This window comes from Manis javanica, chromosome X (assembly GCF_040802235.1).
Source record: "Manis javanica isolate MJ-LG chromosome X, MJ_LKY, whole genome shotgun sequence".
NCBI lineage: Eukaryota > Metazoa > Chordata > Mammalia > Pholidota > Manidae > Manis > Manis javanica.
The window spans coordinates 101,041,005-101,057,291 of NC_133174.1; the positions used below are offsets into that span (position 1 = coordinate 101,041,005).

A 16,287-nucleotide genomic window follows, 5' to 3' on the forward strand; every position below is an offset into this window, starting at 1 on the left:
TTGCCTGAGGCCCTGAAAGTGATGAGTGACAAGAGCCAGGATTGAAAAGCCTGTGCCTGCCTGGCTCCAGTGCCCACACTCAGCCATCACACTGTATTTCCCAGAGTGCCCAGCTGCCTAAGAGACATTTCTACTTGGCTACTCCACAGACACCTTCATTTCAGCATGGCTAAAATTGGCCTCATCATGTCCTACCTCCTGCTCCATTTGGCCTTTTCCACTCTTTCCTCCCAACAAATGGCTCCATCAAACCAGTGATGCCCAAACTAGAACCCTGGGATTCTTTCTAGATCCTTCCTCATCCTCCCCAACAACACCCAGTCTTCCACTATGTCCTGGCGATTTGTTCTCCACTTTTCTCCAGCCGTACCACTGCTATCTTTAAAGGCCATCCATCCTCTTCCCTCTCCGGGTTCCCTCCTTGGTCTCTCCACTCCCTGCCTCCACTCCCTGTGCTCCCACCCACCCTGGCACATGGGCCAGGGTGATCTTTCTCAAGCACAAGTCTGGCCACATCACTTCCCTGTTTCAAACCTATCCCTGCTTTTGGTGGCTCTGCAGCATAGTTCAAAGTTGGCCACCCATAGGCTGAAATCTATCCAAGAAGACATGTTTTGTTTGGTCCATTGAGCATTCTTCAAACACTTTGAATTATTTGCCAACATAAAAACCAAGAAATTCCATATGAAAGTTCACATTTCTGGCTTCTCTCATAAAAGTGAAAAAACTGGCAGCTTTGGGCCCACGTGCCTGCAGGGCAGTGACTGGTGGGGCTGAGGGCTGGTTGCCCTCTTTAGAAGGAGCAGGGATGCCAGTCCCAGCATCCCTAATGCCTGTTGAGCCCTAGGCACTCCCTTGCTCCCGATTACCTGTCTGAGACTTGGGGTGTTTGGGCTTACAGCCCTGCAGCCCAGGATGAAGCCCAGAGCTGTCAGCATGGCTCCTAAGGTCCTCTGCAGCCTGGCTTGGAGCACGCCAGCTCTGCCAACCTCTTGTCTTTCTTGTGCTCACAGCACCCCCATACTCCTGTGGTACCAGCTCATCCCCATAGTTTCCTGAATTGCCTCATTCCCACTCATGTCTGCCTTCCTGCAGGCTGCTGCTTTGGAATGCCTGGGCCCCTCCCGAGTCCCATTTGTCCTTCAGGACCTCCCTGTGCCCCTTTCACCAAGAAGCAGTCTTTGTTCCCACACCTTCTCACTCAAGCTGAGTTCTGTGCCTGCATAATATGTGGCACAGACCTTGGTCATTGTACCCATCATACCAGGGTCTAATTGTTGATGGGCTTGTCTGTCAACCCTGCCAGACTGTGAACACGAGACTGCGGGACGTCTGTCTTCTTTGTCTTCCTGTCCCCAGAGCTTGGCCCAGGGGCTTTCAGCACAGTAGGTGCCTAATAACTGGTGAATGAATTGGTAACTCTGTGACAGACTGACTTTAGAAATTAATATTCCAGGACACAACACTGCCACCTACTTTTTTGGGGCTGAGGGTTTCAGGATCCTTCCATTCTAAAGCGCCCCACTCCAAGTCCCCATTCGGAGTGATATGCACAGCATCCTATAAGATGTACCTCTGCTCTGCAAGCTCTGGAATACATCCAAGCCTACTGGACTGGTAGTTCCTACAAGAGAGGAAAATAGATCATTCTTGCTATTCTAGGGGGAAGGACTTGTCTACCCCAGTTACGATGTACCATTGGATATGGCACATTCTTCAGTTATTTGAATAATAGTGATGATGTGGCAATGCTAGCATCTAACATGCACTGAACATTTATGTTGTAGCAGATCCCATACAAAGTGATTGCAATATATATCTTCTTCACCTCTCACAGCAACTCTAAGAAGTAGATAGGACTGTTTCCCCACTTTAGGGACAGGTAAACTGAGACTCAGGGAGTCCAACCAACTTCTCCAGGGTCACAGAGCCAGTAAGTGGTAGAGTCCATGTTTGTAACCAAATCTGTCTGACATTGGTATTCTCAACCAGCACGCCATACTTCCTCTGTGACGTTTCTCTTTAGAAACACAGGGGAATGATTAAAATGAAGTAGAAATGAAGGCTTTATAATTACAATAGAGAGTAAGAGGCCAATTAGTAATTACAGCAAGAAAGAAAAGGAAGTCCAAAGGCATAGAGAAAACAGCCAGGAAGACACACCCAGGTGTTAGCTTTGGTACCAGGCTGCTGAGGATGTGTTTCTTCTTTAACTCCATCTTGTTTCTACTTTATAACATTTTCTGACTTTCCTTTCATGATCATGTATTGCTTTTATAATGAAAACAATCCTGTCTTTGTAGTAGGCCTGGCATTATGAGGCAGAAGGGAGGTTGGGAAGGGGCTGATTGGATTACCCAGCTAATCAACGGGCCATCTCCCGAGTAGCTTCGCTGAGCAGCCAGCCAAAGGGGATGATCAGCAGGCAGCAGCCATGGCCTCAGTGCCCGCACCCTCACCCTCACCCTCACCCTCATGGGGCAAAGGAGGAGAAGCGGGTCACTGGCCCCGCTGTCTCACCGTTTCCCTTGTCCTTCCAGGTACTTACACCCCAGAGCCCCTCAGCAGTTTCCGGTGGGCCCTTCTCTCAACTGGCCTCATGTTCTTTTATCACTTCAGCATCTTGCAGATCCTGGGCCTGGTAAGTTTGGTTCACTTCCCTTCTATCCCCTCTGTTTGGAGTTCTCTATAAATCTTGGTAATCCTGGTTGGCGCTGGTAGATCGTTTTTTTTTGAAAATGCAAGATGCCAAAGGTCTGGATGGCAGATTGTTGTGTCTGGGTTGCTGATTTATGGTCACAACCTTGGCCTCTCTAGTTTTCTGAATCCTTTGATAATGACTATTTCTTTCAGCCTTGCAGAGGCAAAGGTGCCCTTTACTCATGGCCACTTGGGCCAGAAACAGTGAGCTGTAACTGGGAAGTGGGTTGCTGTGGACCCCATGGGGAGACAGGACCCTCAACCTGGCTATGGGTCTTAGGGAGGCTTCTGACCTTGGGTCCGTTCTGGGCCTACTCCCAGGCCCTGAGCTGTGTGGCCAGCCGAAGTGTGGTGTTGGGGGAATCCCTGTGGCATTCTCGGGTGTTCCGACCTGCCTGGAGCGTGGATGATGATGGCTGGACTCAGTAGTTGAGTTATCCAGAGCCCAAGATTGCTGAGTGCATGGGGATCTTTTGGTGGCAAAGTGAGTAGGAAGAACTCAGGGTTGGGGCTGGGGTTCAGGAGACACAAGTTCAAGTCCTGGCTTTGCCACTGCTCTACGTGAGTCTTGACTTCTCTGTGACATGGTATAAAACTCCCAACCTCCCTGAGAGGTGGTGAGGACAAGTCTTTTTTGATGTGAATGATTTTGAAGGGCTTTGGAAGGCAGGTGCTGTGGCTGTACTCTGCTGGAGTGGCATGTCTGGTTTGGTGTACAAGTGGGATTAGTGTGGTATTAGCCGCACAGAGCCCTGTGGGACTTAGCAGGACTACAGCTTGTAACTGGTGTCACCAGTGCCTTTGTAGAAGCAGTCACTTTCTCTTCCCCACCCTGGTGTATTGCTCTGCTCTGGTTTGCCTTAGGGCTAGTTTGAGCTCCTTACCAATGGTGTGAATGCTGCCTGTGCTCGTGGGAGGAAGCTGGATGACCTTTGCACTCTAACTCACTGGGACTCCTTGATTCCAGAGGAATCTACATCCTCATGTCACCATACATTCCATGCTCAGTCACACCTCTGGGCCTGGCTCAGACCATGCCTCCTACAAGGAAGGTTCTGCTTGCTCCATTCCTTGCCATGACCACTATCCATCCTTCATGAGTCCATTCAGGTGCCACTTCCCTGATGAAATCTTCTCTGAGGATTTCACCCCATTCTGTAGATTCCTCAGACCTCGTGATGTGGAAAACCCCATGAGCACCGTCTGGTTTGAGGTCAGGTGTGGTAGACTATCCCCCAAACTTCATTGGTTCTGGTTACATGGAGGCAGTGACCACATGGTATGACTTTTATCCCATAACCCCTTTCTGGGGATCGGCAAGTAGTAGATGTGTAAGAATGGCAATCGGCTCTGAGCCCAACTACAAGGCAAGATAGAGCAAACCAAACAGCTTTTCCACTGGATGGCCTCCCCCATCACCTCCAGAGGGCTCCAGCTTTGACCCACTCAGAAAACCTAGGGTAGAGAAACCCGTTATGAACAGGTGGGGATTTGTCAATCCCTCCTTGTGTAGTCTCCCATTAGATAGAGATGGCTGAACTGGCAGAAGCCAGAGAAAGCCTAAGGATGGTGAACGCTCACTCTACCTCCCTTGTCCCTGCAGGTCACCGAAGTGAATTTGAACAACATGCTGTGTCCGGCCATCTCAGACCCATTCTACGGCCCCTGGTACCGCATCTGGGCCTCGGGACACCAGACTCTCATGACCATGACCCACGGGAAGCTGGTCATCCTGTTCTCATACATGGCTGGGCCCTTGTGTAAATATCTGCTGGATTTGCTCCGGCTTCCAGCCAAGAAAATAGACTGAAGGTGCTTGATATTTTTTTTCTTTTTCTTTTTTTTTCCTCCCTGAGGAAACAAGTCCTGACTTGACTTGGAGAACACCCAGTTCCTGCTGAAATCATGGGAGATGGCAGTAGGAATTTGGTGTATTCCTTTTTTCCCTCTCTCCCTGTCTTCCACCGCTCTTCCTTCCCCAGATCTTCCCCCCAGGACATCTCCTGGAGCCTGGGGTGGCATGCTGAGGGTGGGCGTCTTCCTCCTCCCTTCTGGCTCTCTCTCCCTGCTCCTAGTGGCCTTACGTGGGGAGACAGTAGTCAGTGGCTTTCACTCCGCTTGTTGGTGCTTTTACAACAGCTGGTTGAGGAGCGGGAACAACAAGCAGTAGTTGTTTGGCCATCGTGATGAGATTGGATTGTGTTTCATTTTTCCACTGCCAGGTACCTCCAGGCTTATGCTGGGGTCCCCTTTTGTCTCCAGTGCAGGCCCCACTGTAAGGGGACTAAGGCCTTGTTTCTATACCAGCGGCAAGCCGAGAGCCAAAGGATTTCCCAGCTCACGGCCAAAATAGAAACAGCCAGATTGTTCCCACTGGGGTCCCATGACTCAAAGCCAGCAGCCAGCCAGCCACCCCTCCAGGATGCCGCCTCCTCCGGGATGCTGCCTGCAGTGGGAGGTGGGGGCACTCCCCAGCCCAATGGCTAGATCCCACTGAAGGGGGTGGAGAGCTGTTGCCGTGGTGAGTCCAAAGTGAGCCAGGTTAAATATCCACAGCTAATACCAGGTGGGACCCTGGGTAAATTCTGCCTCTGAGACCTGAAAACTGACCCATATCCCAACCAGAAGTGAGCCTAGAAATTAATCAACGGAAGTGGTAACTTGAGATAAGTATGATTTGAATAGTATGCTTCATTTTAGTTCACTGTTGATAACAGATGCCATTATAAGCGCCCCTTAAAAGCTCTCTCTCTCTTTTTTAAAGGCAGCTTCAGAGAAGGATGAGCTAGAATTGCGTTTTTTGCTTTTTGGTTTTGATTTGTTCAATTGTTCTGGGATGCTTGAGTCTGGAGAATTGTGCATCAGGGCCTGGTGGTGCTCCTGTTGATCTGCTTCATGGTATTACAGTTTATGTCAGCGTTCTGAGTGTGGGGAGATACAGATCTGCTGGTGGTGTTTCCCTAGGGCCTGGTGGCCGTCACTGTAGCCAGACTCAGTGTTGAGTTGTTTCGCCTGAGGGCTATCACACACTCCCCAAGTCTGGGTTGAAAGGGAGGTACCAAGGAATTAGGTCCCCATGGATGGGAGTTCAAGTACTCTGAAAGGAAGACCTTTTGTTGAAAGACTTGAGCATGGTTGTGCATGACCTCAAGAAGGGAGGTGATAGCTGGGCCTTTGCTGACTCCTTTTTGGCCCTTACTAAGAACAAAAAGGGGGGTTCAGCAACTTCCTCTGACAGGCTTCCCCTCCCTCTCCCTCCCTAGGCAGGCAGGTTCCCCTGGGCTGGTTCCAGTGTTGGAGCTGTTACTGTATTAGACCTAGATTGTGCCAGGGACTCAGTGGTCGTGATTTTATCAGATGGACCTACAGGAGAGAGCAGAGTGAGAGAGAGGCTCTCTGAACAAGGGACCACCCTTTTGCGGAGGCCTGCTGGCAAGTAGGTGATCAGATCTCCAGGATGTGGGAGAATGGGAGGGAGAACACCGAGTCCTTTTACATCTCAGGAGCTCCTCATGGTGGGTGATCTTCATTTCTGCCATCTTTGTGGACTTGGCCACGTTTTTCTTAGTGCCTCTCACCCTCGGGTTGCCCGCCTAAAAGAGGCACCTCTTGAATGGCTGGATTCACCCTGCCTTCCATTAAACTGCTGTGTGTAGGAATGATGAGGAAATGTGCAAGGCCTCAGTGCCCCTTTGTCTCTCTACAAAAAGAAATGATGGGAAGAGCCCCCAGGGGCCTGTTCTGCCCCCTACCAAATACAGAGGCTCTGCAGCTCTGCAGGCAGGTACACGTGAGCCCCTCAGCTGGGGGCCAGCAGCCAGGTGGGTAGGCGCTTAGCTTTGAAATGCCACCATAACCTCACAGCTGCACTGTTCCTTCTCTCTGTCTCTGTGACATGGCACAGGTTGCCAGGCAGCCCGAGCTTTCCCCACACTGGCGTGCCTCTAAAAGCTTGCCTTTGCCCAGGCTACAGCTTGGTGCCCCATTCTGGGCAGCACATTCTGCTGCTTGGAAGGAAAGAAGAAAATGAAAGCCATGTGCCATGCCTGACCCCGCCGGAGACAGACACACCTGTCAGGAGCAGGGGAGATGCAGGCTGGCTCAGAAACGTAGAGGGAGAAGGAACAAAGTGAACCAAGTCCACAGGCACCACAGGGAGGCATGAACTGTATTTGAGGCTGGGGAGCGGCAGGCATCCAAACTGATCTCAGCCTGGGCCAGGCCTGTAGGGAGGTAGCTTGGCCAGACCCGCGGCAGCCCGCCTTGAAGGGAGGTCCCTGTGCCAGTGGGCCCGGGCTTCCCACTCCTCCCCAGGGCTTTCCTGTCAGTGCCAAGGAGGTTCCCCCACCACGTTGGCCAAGTTTCCATACACCATTTGCCAGCGTGTGGGAGCTCACTGTGTGTCTGAGAGAGTGTTTGTAGAAGTGGATGGTTTCTCCTCAAACCCCCAGACAGCACTGGCCAAGGATCTGGGCCAGTGAGAACACTTTGTTGAGCTGGCCAGCTTGGGGCATCAGGAGAGAGAGACAGTCGCAGCTGCTTGCAGCCGCGTGCCTTTCCCAGGAGTTTGGTTCTGCACACCAAAGATGATCAGGCCCACCTTCCCAGAGGCCCAGCGGTGGGTTCCTCTGTCCGCTTACCAGGAAGCCATGGACTCAGACTCGCCAAGTCGACATTCTCCCTTTCTCCTTGGACTTTTCAGCACTCACAGAAGCTGTGTGTAGCGTGGTTGCGCTGAGGGAGGCGCCGGCACGCTTTCACCGCCTGGTCCCTCAAACCTGGCAGTTGGAGCATCGCTTTCTGCTGCAGCCTCTGTAGGGGGATGGCCACCTGCTCTCATTGGAGATGCAGTGTTTGGTTGCCAGCAGGCCTCTGTGCGCCCTGGGAGTGAGCTAGGTGGCCAGGTGGCAGAAGGCCCTCCCCCTGCCCGGGATTTCTGGAGTCATCCTTCCTGTTTGGAAGACTGAAGGGGAAGTGGGGGAGGAGAACTGAAGGGTTGCACGTGGCACGGTAGGACAAGAGGCCGGTGCTGGTTTGGGGAAATCGGGAGCAGGCACAAGGGAGGGTGCTCCTCAGGCCCTTGCATGCCCCTGGGCAAGGTCCCAGGCGAGGGCGGCCTCCCCGCTGGGCACCCTGCCCAGCTCTGCCCTCTCGGAGGGGAGAGAGTCCATGTGGGGGAGTGAGCCTTCCTTTTCTGTATATAGAGTGAGCCAATGTGTGCTCAGGAAAACTAGTCGCTTGTTGTTGCTCTCGTGTGTGACATTTTTATACACTGGTTTGCTCCTCTGGCACAAAAACAAAAGTCATTTCAAACAAAGCTGTTTTGGAAACTTGCTTCTTTTGGTGTCAGTTTTGTATTACATTTTAAAGAATTCTTTATATATTGGTATCCTCGTGGTAGAGAGAATAAGATAGTCTAGTCTGTAATTATTTCTGCGGGGAAATCGGCAAATGCCTCTGTCCCTCTTCACCCCCTCCCCCTATCCTTCCTCATTCCCGAGGGAGGATTTCTATGCACTGGGCAGACCCCTCCCTGTCCCTGTTCGCCCCATGCCCGTGGCTCTCTGTAGAGATCAGTCTTTGTCATCCCCCTAAACAGCAGCAGGGCAGGTATTTTTGCCAAGTCGGTTTTTGGGTATTCTATGCCCTCACCAGTTTGCCCACCTCTTGGGGAATTTTGTAAGGTGTTTTCTCTGTTTTGTAAAACTTTTTGATTGTGCTGAAATGGTTTCTGCAGTCACCTTTGGAAATAAATAGTCATTCATTTGTATACTTAGCATTTTGAATTTGAGTCTTAGGTGTTTCTTTGTTGACGATCCCTGAATAAAAAGAAGCCCTCACCATGGGACTTGCTGTTAAAATGTTTTCTTGATTTATTCTTGCTAAAAGATTTATGAGAATCTAGGAGTCTTGGCCTTGCTTTCCAGAACCCTCTCAGAAGGTCCTGTGCTTTGAAAAGTAGACAGAGGGGGCCATTGGTCCTCCGCATTGTGCAGGACCACCAAAGGGCAGCTGGCGTGCTTAGCACAGCCTTGCCCTGGGAGCCGTGTGGCTGGACATGTGCCTTGGAACCACCACCACCCCTCCTCAACTGCCTGCTGCCACCAGGGCTGCCAGTGACTCAGTGGGCCTCATGCATTTAGCAGGGCTTGTCTGCTGGGGACATCTGCTGGGCTCACTGGGCCCTCCAGTGCCCTGGGCCAGGCTGGATGACTGAGATAGAGAAGGCAACTTTGAAACCAGATGTGTCCAGGCCCACTCTCCCCGTTGCACAGGTCAGGCTGCCCCATGGGGAGGAGTGGACAAGATGACCTTGCCCTTTGGGAACAGTCGGACGTGCCTGTCCCAGGCTACCTGCTGAGCAGACCGTGATCAGCCTGGCCCACCTTCACACCGGACTGGGGCCCCACTTGGTGTTTTGCTGGCGTAGCTGTTTCTGGAAGGGATACAGCTACCCAAAGTGGCCCTAGTGCTGGTGGATCTCCTCGTTGGCCAGTAGTTGGGCACACATGCTATTAATGAGGCAGGGCCCTGTGGTCCTGGGCCATGAAATCCCCAGCTTGGGCAAGTCATTTCCACCTCAGGTTCTCCATCTGCAAAACAGTAGCTCCAGGTGTGTGCCAGGCATAGTGCCACAGCACTCCACACGTTGCCTCCCATAGTTCCCACAGAAGCACAGTGAGCTGATTGCTCCTGCTGTCCTTGTTGGACAGGTAGAAATTGAGAAAACGGAGACTCAGAGCTAAGAAGCGGAGGGGTGGGGATGTGAAGCCAGTTCTGTTAGACTCCAGCGCTGTTAGAGTCCATCGCCCGGACTCCACTGCCTGCCTGGTGTGCCGGGATTATGGGGCTGACTCTTGCTCTGGGTCTCCATCCCTGAGAGAAGTGGGAGGAGAGTCAGGCAGTGATGTGGAAGGCAAGAGAGAAGGAGGTGAGCCCCATGATTGCAGAAAGCAGAGGAGTCCAGTCCGTCTTTCTGCTGTTGCCCTCAGAGTGCAGCTGAAGGGCCGGGGCCATGCGGGGTTGAGAGCTGGTGGGGGCAAGGACAGAGCAGCTGCCAGGGGAGGTGGAGAGTTGGTCCTTTGGCCTTCCCATGTGTGGCTCTTTCCCTTCAGAAACAGTACACACCAGTGTAGGCCGTGGCCACCTCCCCTGGCTAGTGCATTGCCTGGCCTGCTAGATCTGTTCCAGGCTGCAGCCCCTACTGAGAGCAACAGTCGTCTTCAAGTGTACATCTGACTGCATCACTTCTCGGGGCCCTGAAAATATCCTCTGCTTCATCCCTTCACCTGCACGCCCCACAAGAACCATATGCAGGGAGAGACCCTTTGCTCCAGCTCCAGCCGGATAGTACTCCACTTTTCATGCTATGCCAGTTCTCGCTTTTCTGCCTTCCCTTGGTGCTGTTTCCTCAGCTCTGCAGTCTCCCTTCTTGTCTGGTGGCCTCAGCTCAAGTGTTGGCTCCTGCGCTCCATCTCATCTGAGCCCCCCAGCCATATTGGGTACCTCTCCCCTTGGCTTCCCAGCTCCTGGCACTCATTCCTGGGCCGCCATGTGTCCCTGTTGTGTCACGCTTTGCGGCTCTCCTCCTCTGTGGGGCATGAGCTCCTGGAGGGCAGAGTGGGGTCTGATTCATCCTCCAGCCCTGGCACAGGGCCTGTTCCGCAGAAGGTGCTCAGTGGACGATGATGATCGTTCCTGAGTGCGGTAAAATGGTGGGAGGCACCACTGTTAGCCACACGAGGGACAAACCTTGACCACGTAAGCTATCACCTGTCCCATGAGCTCTCCTGTGCGGGGCCTCAAGCCTTTGCCCAGAGACCTCAAGCTCTAGTCTAGGGCCACCTTGCCGAGGGGTGGGGGGCGTTGAGGGGGTGCTGGGGAAAGCCTGCCTCTCTACAGGGCCCTGTGTAGTTGGGATCCGAATGAGGAGGCAGTGTTATGAGTGAAGCAAATCAAGACGGCCAGCATCTGTGTCAGCTGTTCTGTCCCATCCCTCTGGGTCGGGGTGGACAAGGCATCCAGCTGCTTTCCATGTCTTCATAGCTATTCAGTGGCCTCAGGTCCGCACGCCTTCATTTGCTGGGGCACATACAGTTGGTGTTTGCATGACAGAAGCCACACCAGCCCATGGAATGTGTCACCTCCCTCTGAGGGGTAGGGAGCAGCTTGGGATGGTTACAACTTGATGCCCCAATGAATTTTTCCCTTGTCTTCGTTTGCCAAGGCCAGTGGAGGAACAGAGAGCCACATGTCAGTCTGACAAATGCAGTGGCTTATACAAAGGATATGTGGTTTGTTAACCTTGGCAATAGGCAAGGCCGGCCTAGTTCACAGTCAAGGACTCTCTGTTACTGACTGTATCCACCCCTCTCCCAGTCAGCATTTGCCCAGCATCCAGATGCACATGTGGGATGTCTGAGCTGCTTGGTGAGGGGGTTTAAGTGTCTCCCAGGGAGGCAGAAGGGAAGGCTGCTCCTCTTGCCAATGGGCGTTGCCCAGCACAGTTGGCTGCCTTAACTAAGTGCAGCTCCTGCCTCTGGGTCTGCCAGTAGCCTCTGCATGAGGCTGGTCTTAGCCAGGAGGGCAGATGCTTCCTTGACAAAGCTCTGTTAGGTGACAGGGCCCATGACCTGAGCCGCATTGGTGGCCTTTCTGACAACCTGCTTCTAGCGGCACAACCACTCCAGCCCCCAGCCGTCCCTTCTCTCTGCTCCTTCCCCCTCTCCACCCAAGGGGCCTGCAGGGGCGCTGCCTGCTTTTGCTGCCCCTTCAGCTGCTCCTTGTCTGGTTCCCAGGAGTCCCAAGCTCTTGGCTATTACATTTTTAGAAAAAGACCCTGGGCTCTCCAGGAGGGAGGGGACTTCCTGTGCATTCTGAGACACACTCTCAGATTTCTAGAATGTTGTAGCTGACAAAGATGGGGGCTTATAAATCTTCCTGCCTGTTAGAATCACTTAGGGTACTTTAAAAAAAATCTCAATTCCTTGGCCTCACCAGAGCTCATAATTGAAAGCAAATTTTTGTTTTTCGTTTTTACTTTAAGCATCCAGTTTGTGAGTCATCTCTTTGACCTGACCATCTACACCAGTACCTTTTTTTAAATGCAATATTTAAGACATACCAAAAGGTATGAAGAATAATATCTCAGTACAGCTTAGGGAAAAGAACATTGCCAATACAGGTGAAATCCCCTTACTTCAGAAGTTTAGAGATTGTTCTCAGAGCCTCAGGGAGTCTGGGGAGGGGCTTGGGGCCACCTTGGGAGGGGGGATGGGTCAGGGCAGAGTGGGTGAGCTTCTGGTCTTTCCCCTTGCTTCACTCAGAACAACTCATTTTATTCTGTTTTGTATGTTCAGTACAAATTTGTATGTTGAGTAAGTAACTTTATTGGGAAAAGGGTTTCAAAGCCACTTATTTACACCCTCGCTAGTTCTGTCTCCACTCTTTCCTGGATAGCGGTCGTCCTGAGTAGTTGAAAAAGCACTGTGGTAGGACTTGGCAGGTGGGGCCTGCAGTCCCAGTTCCCTGTTCTCTTTTGGTCCCAGGTTCCCTTGACAAAGTCATACCCTGAAGTTCAGGGCAGCTGTGAGATGCCCGTGAGGTGAATAGGTATGAGGGCTTTGTAAACCGCAATGTCCTGTCCAATGTAAGGGGTCCTGTTTCCAGACTGTGGTTCCTATGCTTATTCTTAGAGCAGAGAGGTTAGTTGAGCTTTTGACTGCACTTACCCACTGGGCTTTAATGTGCCCTGTGGGGTATGTAGGAAGTGATACCTCAGTTTTAAATAATTTTTCTGCATTTCACTGACTCTTAAGACAATATTTTTTGTTTGTTGTAACAGCTCCACATTTGGTATGCATCTTACAGCCAATGGCATGACATAGTTTAATCAGCAACTTATTTTTCTTTTTTCATCAGTACACTAAGTAGTGAGCATCTTACAGTCTGAGGGCCGTGGAGTCAGCTGAAGTGCTATAATTGTTAACTTTGGTTCCTCTTCCTCTTCCCAGTGAGTCACCCTCCTGGTAGAGAAAACCCCTTTGGAAACACTTATAAAGAAACTTTTAGCATATAGCCTCATCTAACACTCCATCTTCTCTTTCTTCTCTTCCACCCAAGCCAGGCAAGCTTTCTGCTTGCTGACCGGAGGGGGACCCACTTTGTTGAGCTGTCTTTTTAGGCAGAAGGTTAGTGGGACATGAGAGGAAGGAGGCAGAGGGCACCTGTGTAAGGAAGCCCATTCTACGAACTGATGGGGAGGAGGGGAGGAGAGAAGGAGGAAGCCAGAGAGTTGGGGAGGGAGCCAGGCAAGCCAGGCCAGCCATCTCCAACAGCTCTGGTTTCTTTATTTGCCAACCACAGTCTGGCCAGACATCTAGCCTGCTACCCTGGGGAACACCCAGGGCTAGTCATTGCCAGAGGTGAGCTGGGAAGTGGAATGGGGGAAGGAGCCCAGCCTGTTCTGACCTCCCTGGGTTGACCTGAGCAGCTACCTGGCCCACACACAGGAAGACAATGATGTTCTCATCTCCTCCAAGGTGGAAGAATGGTTAGGCAGTAAGTTTTTCAAGGTAAAGCATAGCCTTGGCCCATAGTAGCTGAAGCCATGGACATTTCACTGCACTTGGAAATTACCACCAACCTTCACTCAGTCCTGGCAGCTACTCTAATTAAGCTTGGCCCTTGGAGCCTGTAGGCCAAGCTCTTCCAGAAGGGGAAGGAGTATCTGCAGTGAAATCCAGGGATATTTGGGCACAGGAAGCAGTTTTTGGAAACTGTCCCTGCCTCCCCACCCTGACCCTTAGTAAGACGTGATCAGCCTGGATTACAGATGCCCTCGTGTAACTGGGTTAAAGACTTGAGCCCCCCCTGCAGTGGCTGGCCTTCTGCAAAGCTGACGAGGCCGATTAAGAGGCTATTTCTGAGCTCTGGTTGTGTACCCAGAAGCTTCGGGCAGTCCTCCTGTTGAGAAGAAAGGCAATAACTAAGGCTGGATAGACAAAGGCAGAGTCTGCCCTGCCTGTGACAGAGCTGTCTGACCTCACAGTTGCTTGTAAAAGAAAGTCAAATAACATCCAGTAGAAGTCCCTGGAGTTTGAACTTCAAAAACCAAACCAACCCATCAGTTGTCAGGGAAAGACAACTGTGTCTTAGAGCTGGAGATGACAGGTGGTCAAAATCAAGTGTTTAGTCAGAGTCTCCATTCAATACGTTCTGTGCAATGGTGGGAGATTTGTTGTTTAACCTATCTGAGCCTCAGTCTGCTCATCTATAAAATGGCAATAATAATAGTACCTACTTCATAAAGCCCGTGTGAAGATTGAATAGGTAAGGCACACAGGGCACTTGCAGAGTGCCTGGCACATTGTAAGCACTGCTTCCATAATTGTTAGATGCTATCACCACTATCATCACCACCACCACTGCACCACCATTGTCACCATCATCCCCATCTTCAGCCAGACGACAGAGTGAATGGTAAAAAGCTCAGTCTCTGGAGCCAGGCAAACTTGGTTTGAATTCTGGCTCTGCCACTTTGTAGCTATCTGGCCTTGGGTAACTGATAACTTATTTGAACTAGATTCTTATTCCGTAAACTGGGAAAGTCATAAGGCTGTTGGAAAGTGTATAACATGGTTCTTACCACACAGTAAGCACTCAATAAATGTTGGCTATTATAACTATTGAAAAGGGGTGATCAACATCACTGGATATCAGGGGTTGGGGGGAGGAAGGGATGAATAGGCAAAGCACAGAGGATTTTTAGGGCAGTGAAACTACTCTGTATGATACTGTAACGGTGCATACATTTCATTAAATATTTGTCAAAGCCTATAGAATATACAGCATCATGAGTAAACTCCTCCCCGCTTCCCCCCCCAAAGAGTGAACCCTAATATAAACTGGACTTCAGGTGATAATGATGTATCACTGTAGGTTCTTCAGTTGTAATAAATGTACCACTGTGGCATAGGATGTTGATGGTATGGGAGGCTGTGGGGGACAGTGTATATATGGGAACTCTCTATTTCTGCTTAATTTTGCTATGAACCTAAAACTGCTCTAAAATTACAGTCTATGTAAAAGGAAAATAGAAAAGAAAAAGGTGATCAAACTAGAATGTTACAAATTTAGGATATTAATTATAATCCCCATGGTAACCACTAAGGAAACAAATAAAAGATACAGAAAAGGAAATGAAGAGGGAATCTAAATGGTACACTTGAAAAAAAATCCATCAAACAACAAATGAAGGCAGTATTGGAGGAGCTGAGGAAGAAAAGAGATGACATATAGAAAACAAATTGCATAATGGCAGAAAAAAACCCTTTATCAGTAATCACTTGAAGTGTAAGGTTAAACTCATCAACCGAAAGACAGATATTGGCAAAATAGATTTTAAAAAAACATGATTTAACAATATGATGCTTAAAAAAGACTCAGTTTAGATCCAAAGACACAAATAGGTTGAAAGTGAAAGAATGAAAAAAGATACTCAATGCAAATAGTAACCAAAGGAGAGCTAGCAGGGCTGCATAATACCAGGCAAAATAGATTTTAAATAAAAAATTGTTACAAGAGATAGAGAAGGACATTTTTATTGATAAGGGGATCAATTCATCAAGAAGGTATAGTAATTATAAATATATACACACCAAACAACAGAGCCCCAAAAGATATTAACAAAGCATTGAGAGAATTAAAGAGAGAAATGGACAGTTTTACAATAATAGGTGGAGACTCCTATGCCCCACTTTAAATAACGGATAGACCACTTAGACAGTAAATCAATACAGAGTAGAAGACTTGAACGATACTATAAGCCAACTGGACCTAAAAGACATACAGAATGATCCATCCAACAAGAGCAGAACACACATTCTCAAGAGTACTTGGAACAGTCTCCAAGATAGACCATATGTTAGGCCATAAAATAATTCTCAATAAATTTGAAAAGATTGGGATCATAAAAAGTATCTTTTCTGAGCAAATGGAATGAAGCTATAAAGCAGCAACAAAGAAAACTGAAAAAATTGCAGGTATGTGGAAATTAAACAACACACTCTTAAGCAACCAGTGGGTTAAAGAAGAAATCACTAGGGAACTTTGAAAATGCATTGAGATGAAAATGAAAATACAATATACCAAAGTTTATTAGAGTAAAAGCAGTGGTCAGAGTTAAATTTATAGCTGTATATACCTACATAAAAAGGAAGCTCTGACATCAACACCCTAGCTTTATACCTTGAGGAACTAGAAAAAGGAGAGCAAACTAAACCTAAAGCCAACAGAAGGAAGGAAATAATAAAGATTAGAGCAGAGATACAGTAGAGAATAGGAAAAAAATAGAATCAGTGAAACCACTTGTTGGTTCTTTAACAAGATCAATAAAATTGACAAATCTCTAAGTAGACTCATTAAGGAAAAAAGAAGATACAAAAATTAAAATAAACCCAAATAATTAAAATTGGAAATAAAAGCAGAGATGTTACCACCAAGCTTAAAAAATATTAAGGGGATTATAGAATACTATGTGCAGTTATATGTCCAGTATGACTGGACAAATTCCTAGAAACACAAATT

At 49.4% G+C, this 16,287-nt stretch overlaps 1 protein-coding gene across 23 annotated transcripts in view; it reads left to right on the forward strand.

Annotated features, from left to right (window-relative positions):
- Positions 1–16,287, forward strand: part of TMEM164 (transmembrane protein 164) — a 331,399-nt gene that overhangs the window by 204,345 nt on the left and 110,767 nt on the right. For 17 of the 23 annotated variants that reach the window (XM_036991423.2, XM_036991426.2, XM_036991420.2 and 14 more), the window contains 2 exons: positions 2,541–2,641; positions 4,304–8,561. The exons of 3 other annotated variants lie outside the window; for them this stretch is intronic. In XM_036991423.2, coding sequence (XP_036847318.1) covers positions 2,541–2,641; positions 4,304–4,510 — 308 coding nt within the window. In that variant the 3' untranslated portion in view covers positions 4,511–8,561. Of the gene's footprint in view, positions 1–2,540; positions 2,642–4,303; positions 8,562–16,287 lie in introns of those variants that run through there. 3 more of the 23 variants (XM_036991417.2, XM_036991416.2, XM_073227762.1) reach the window with 3 other exon arrangements.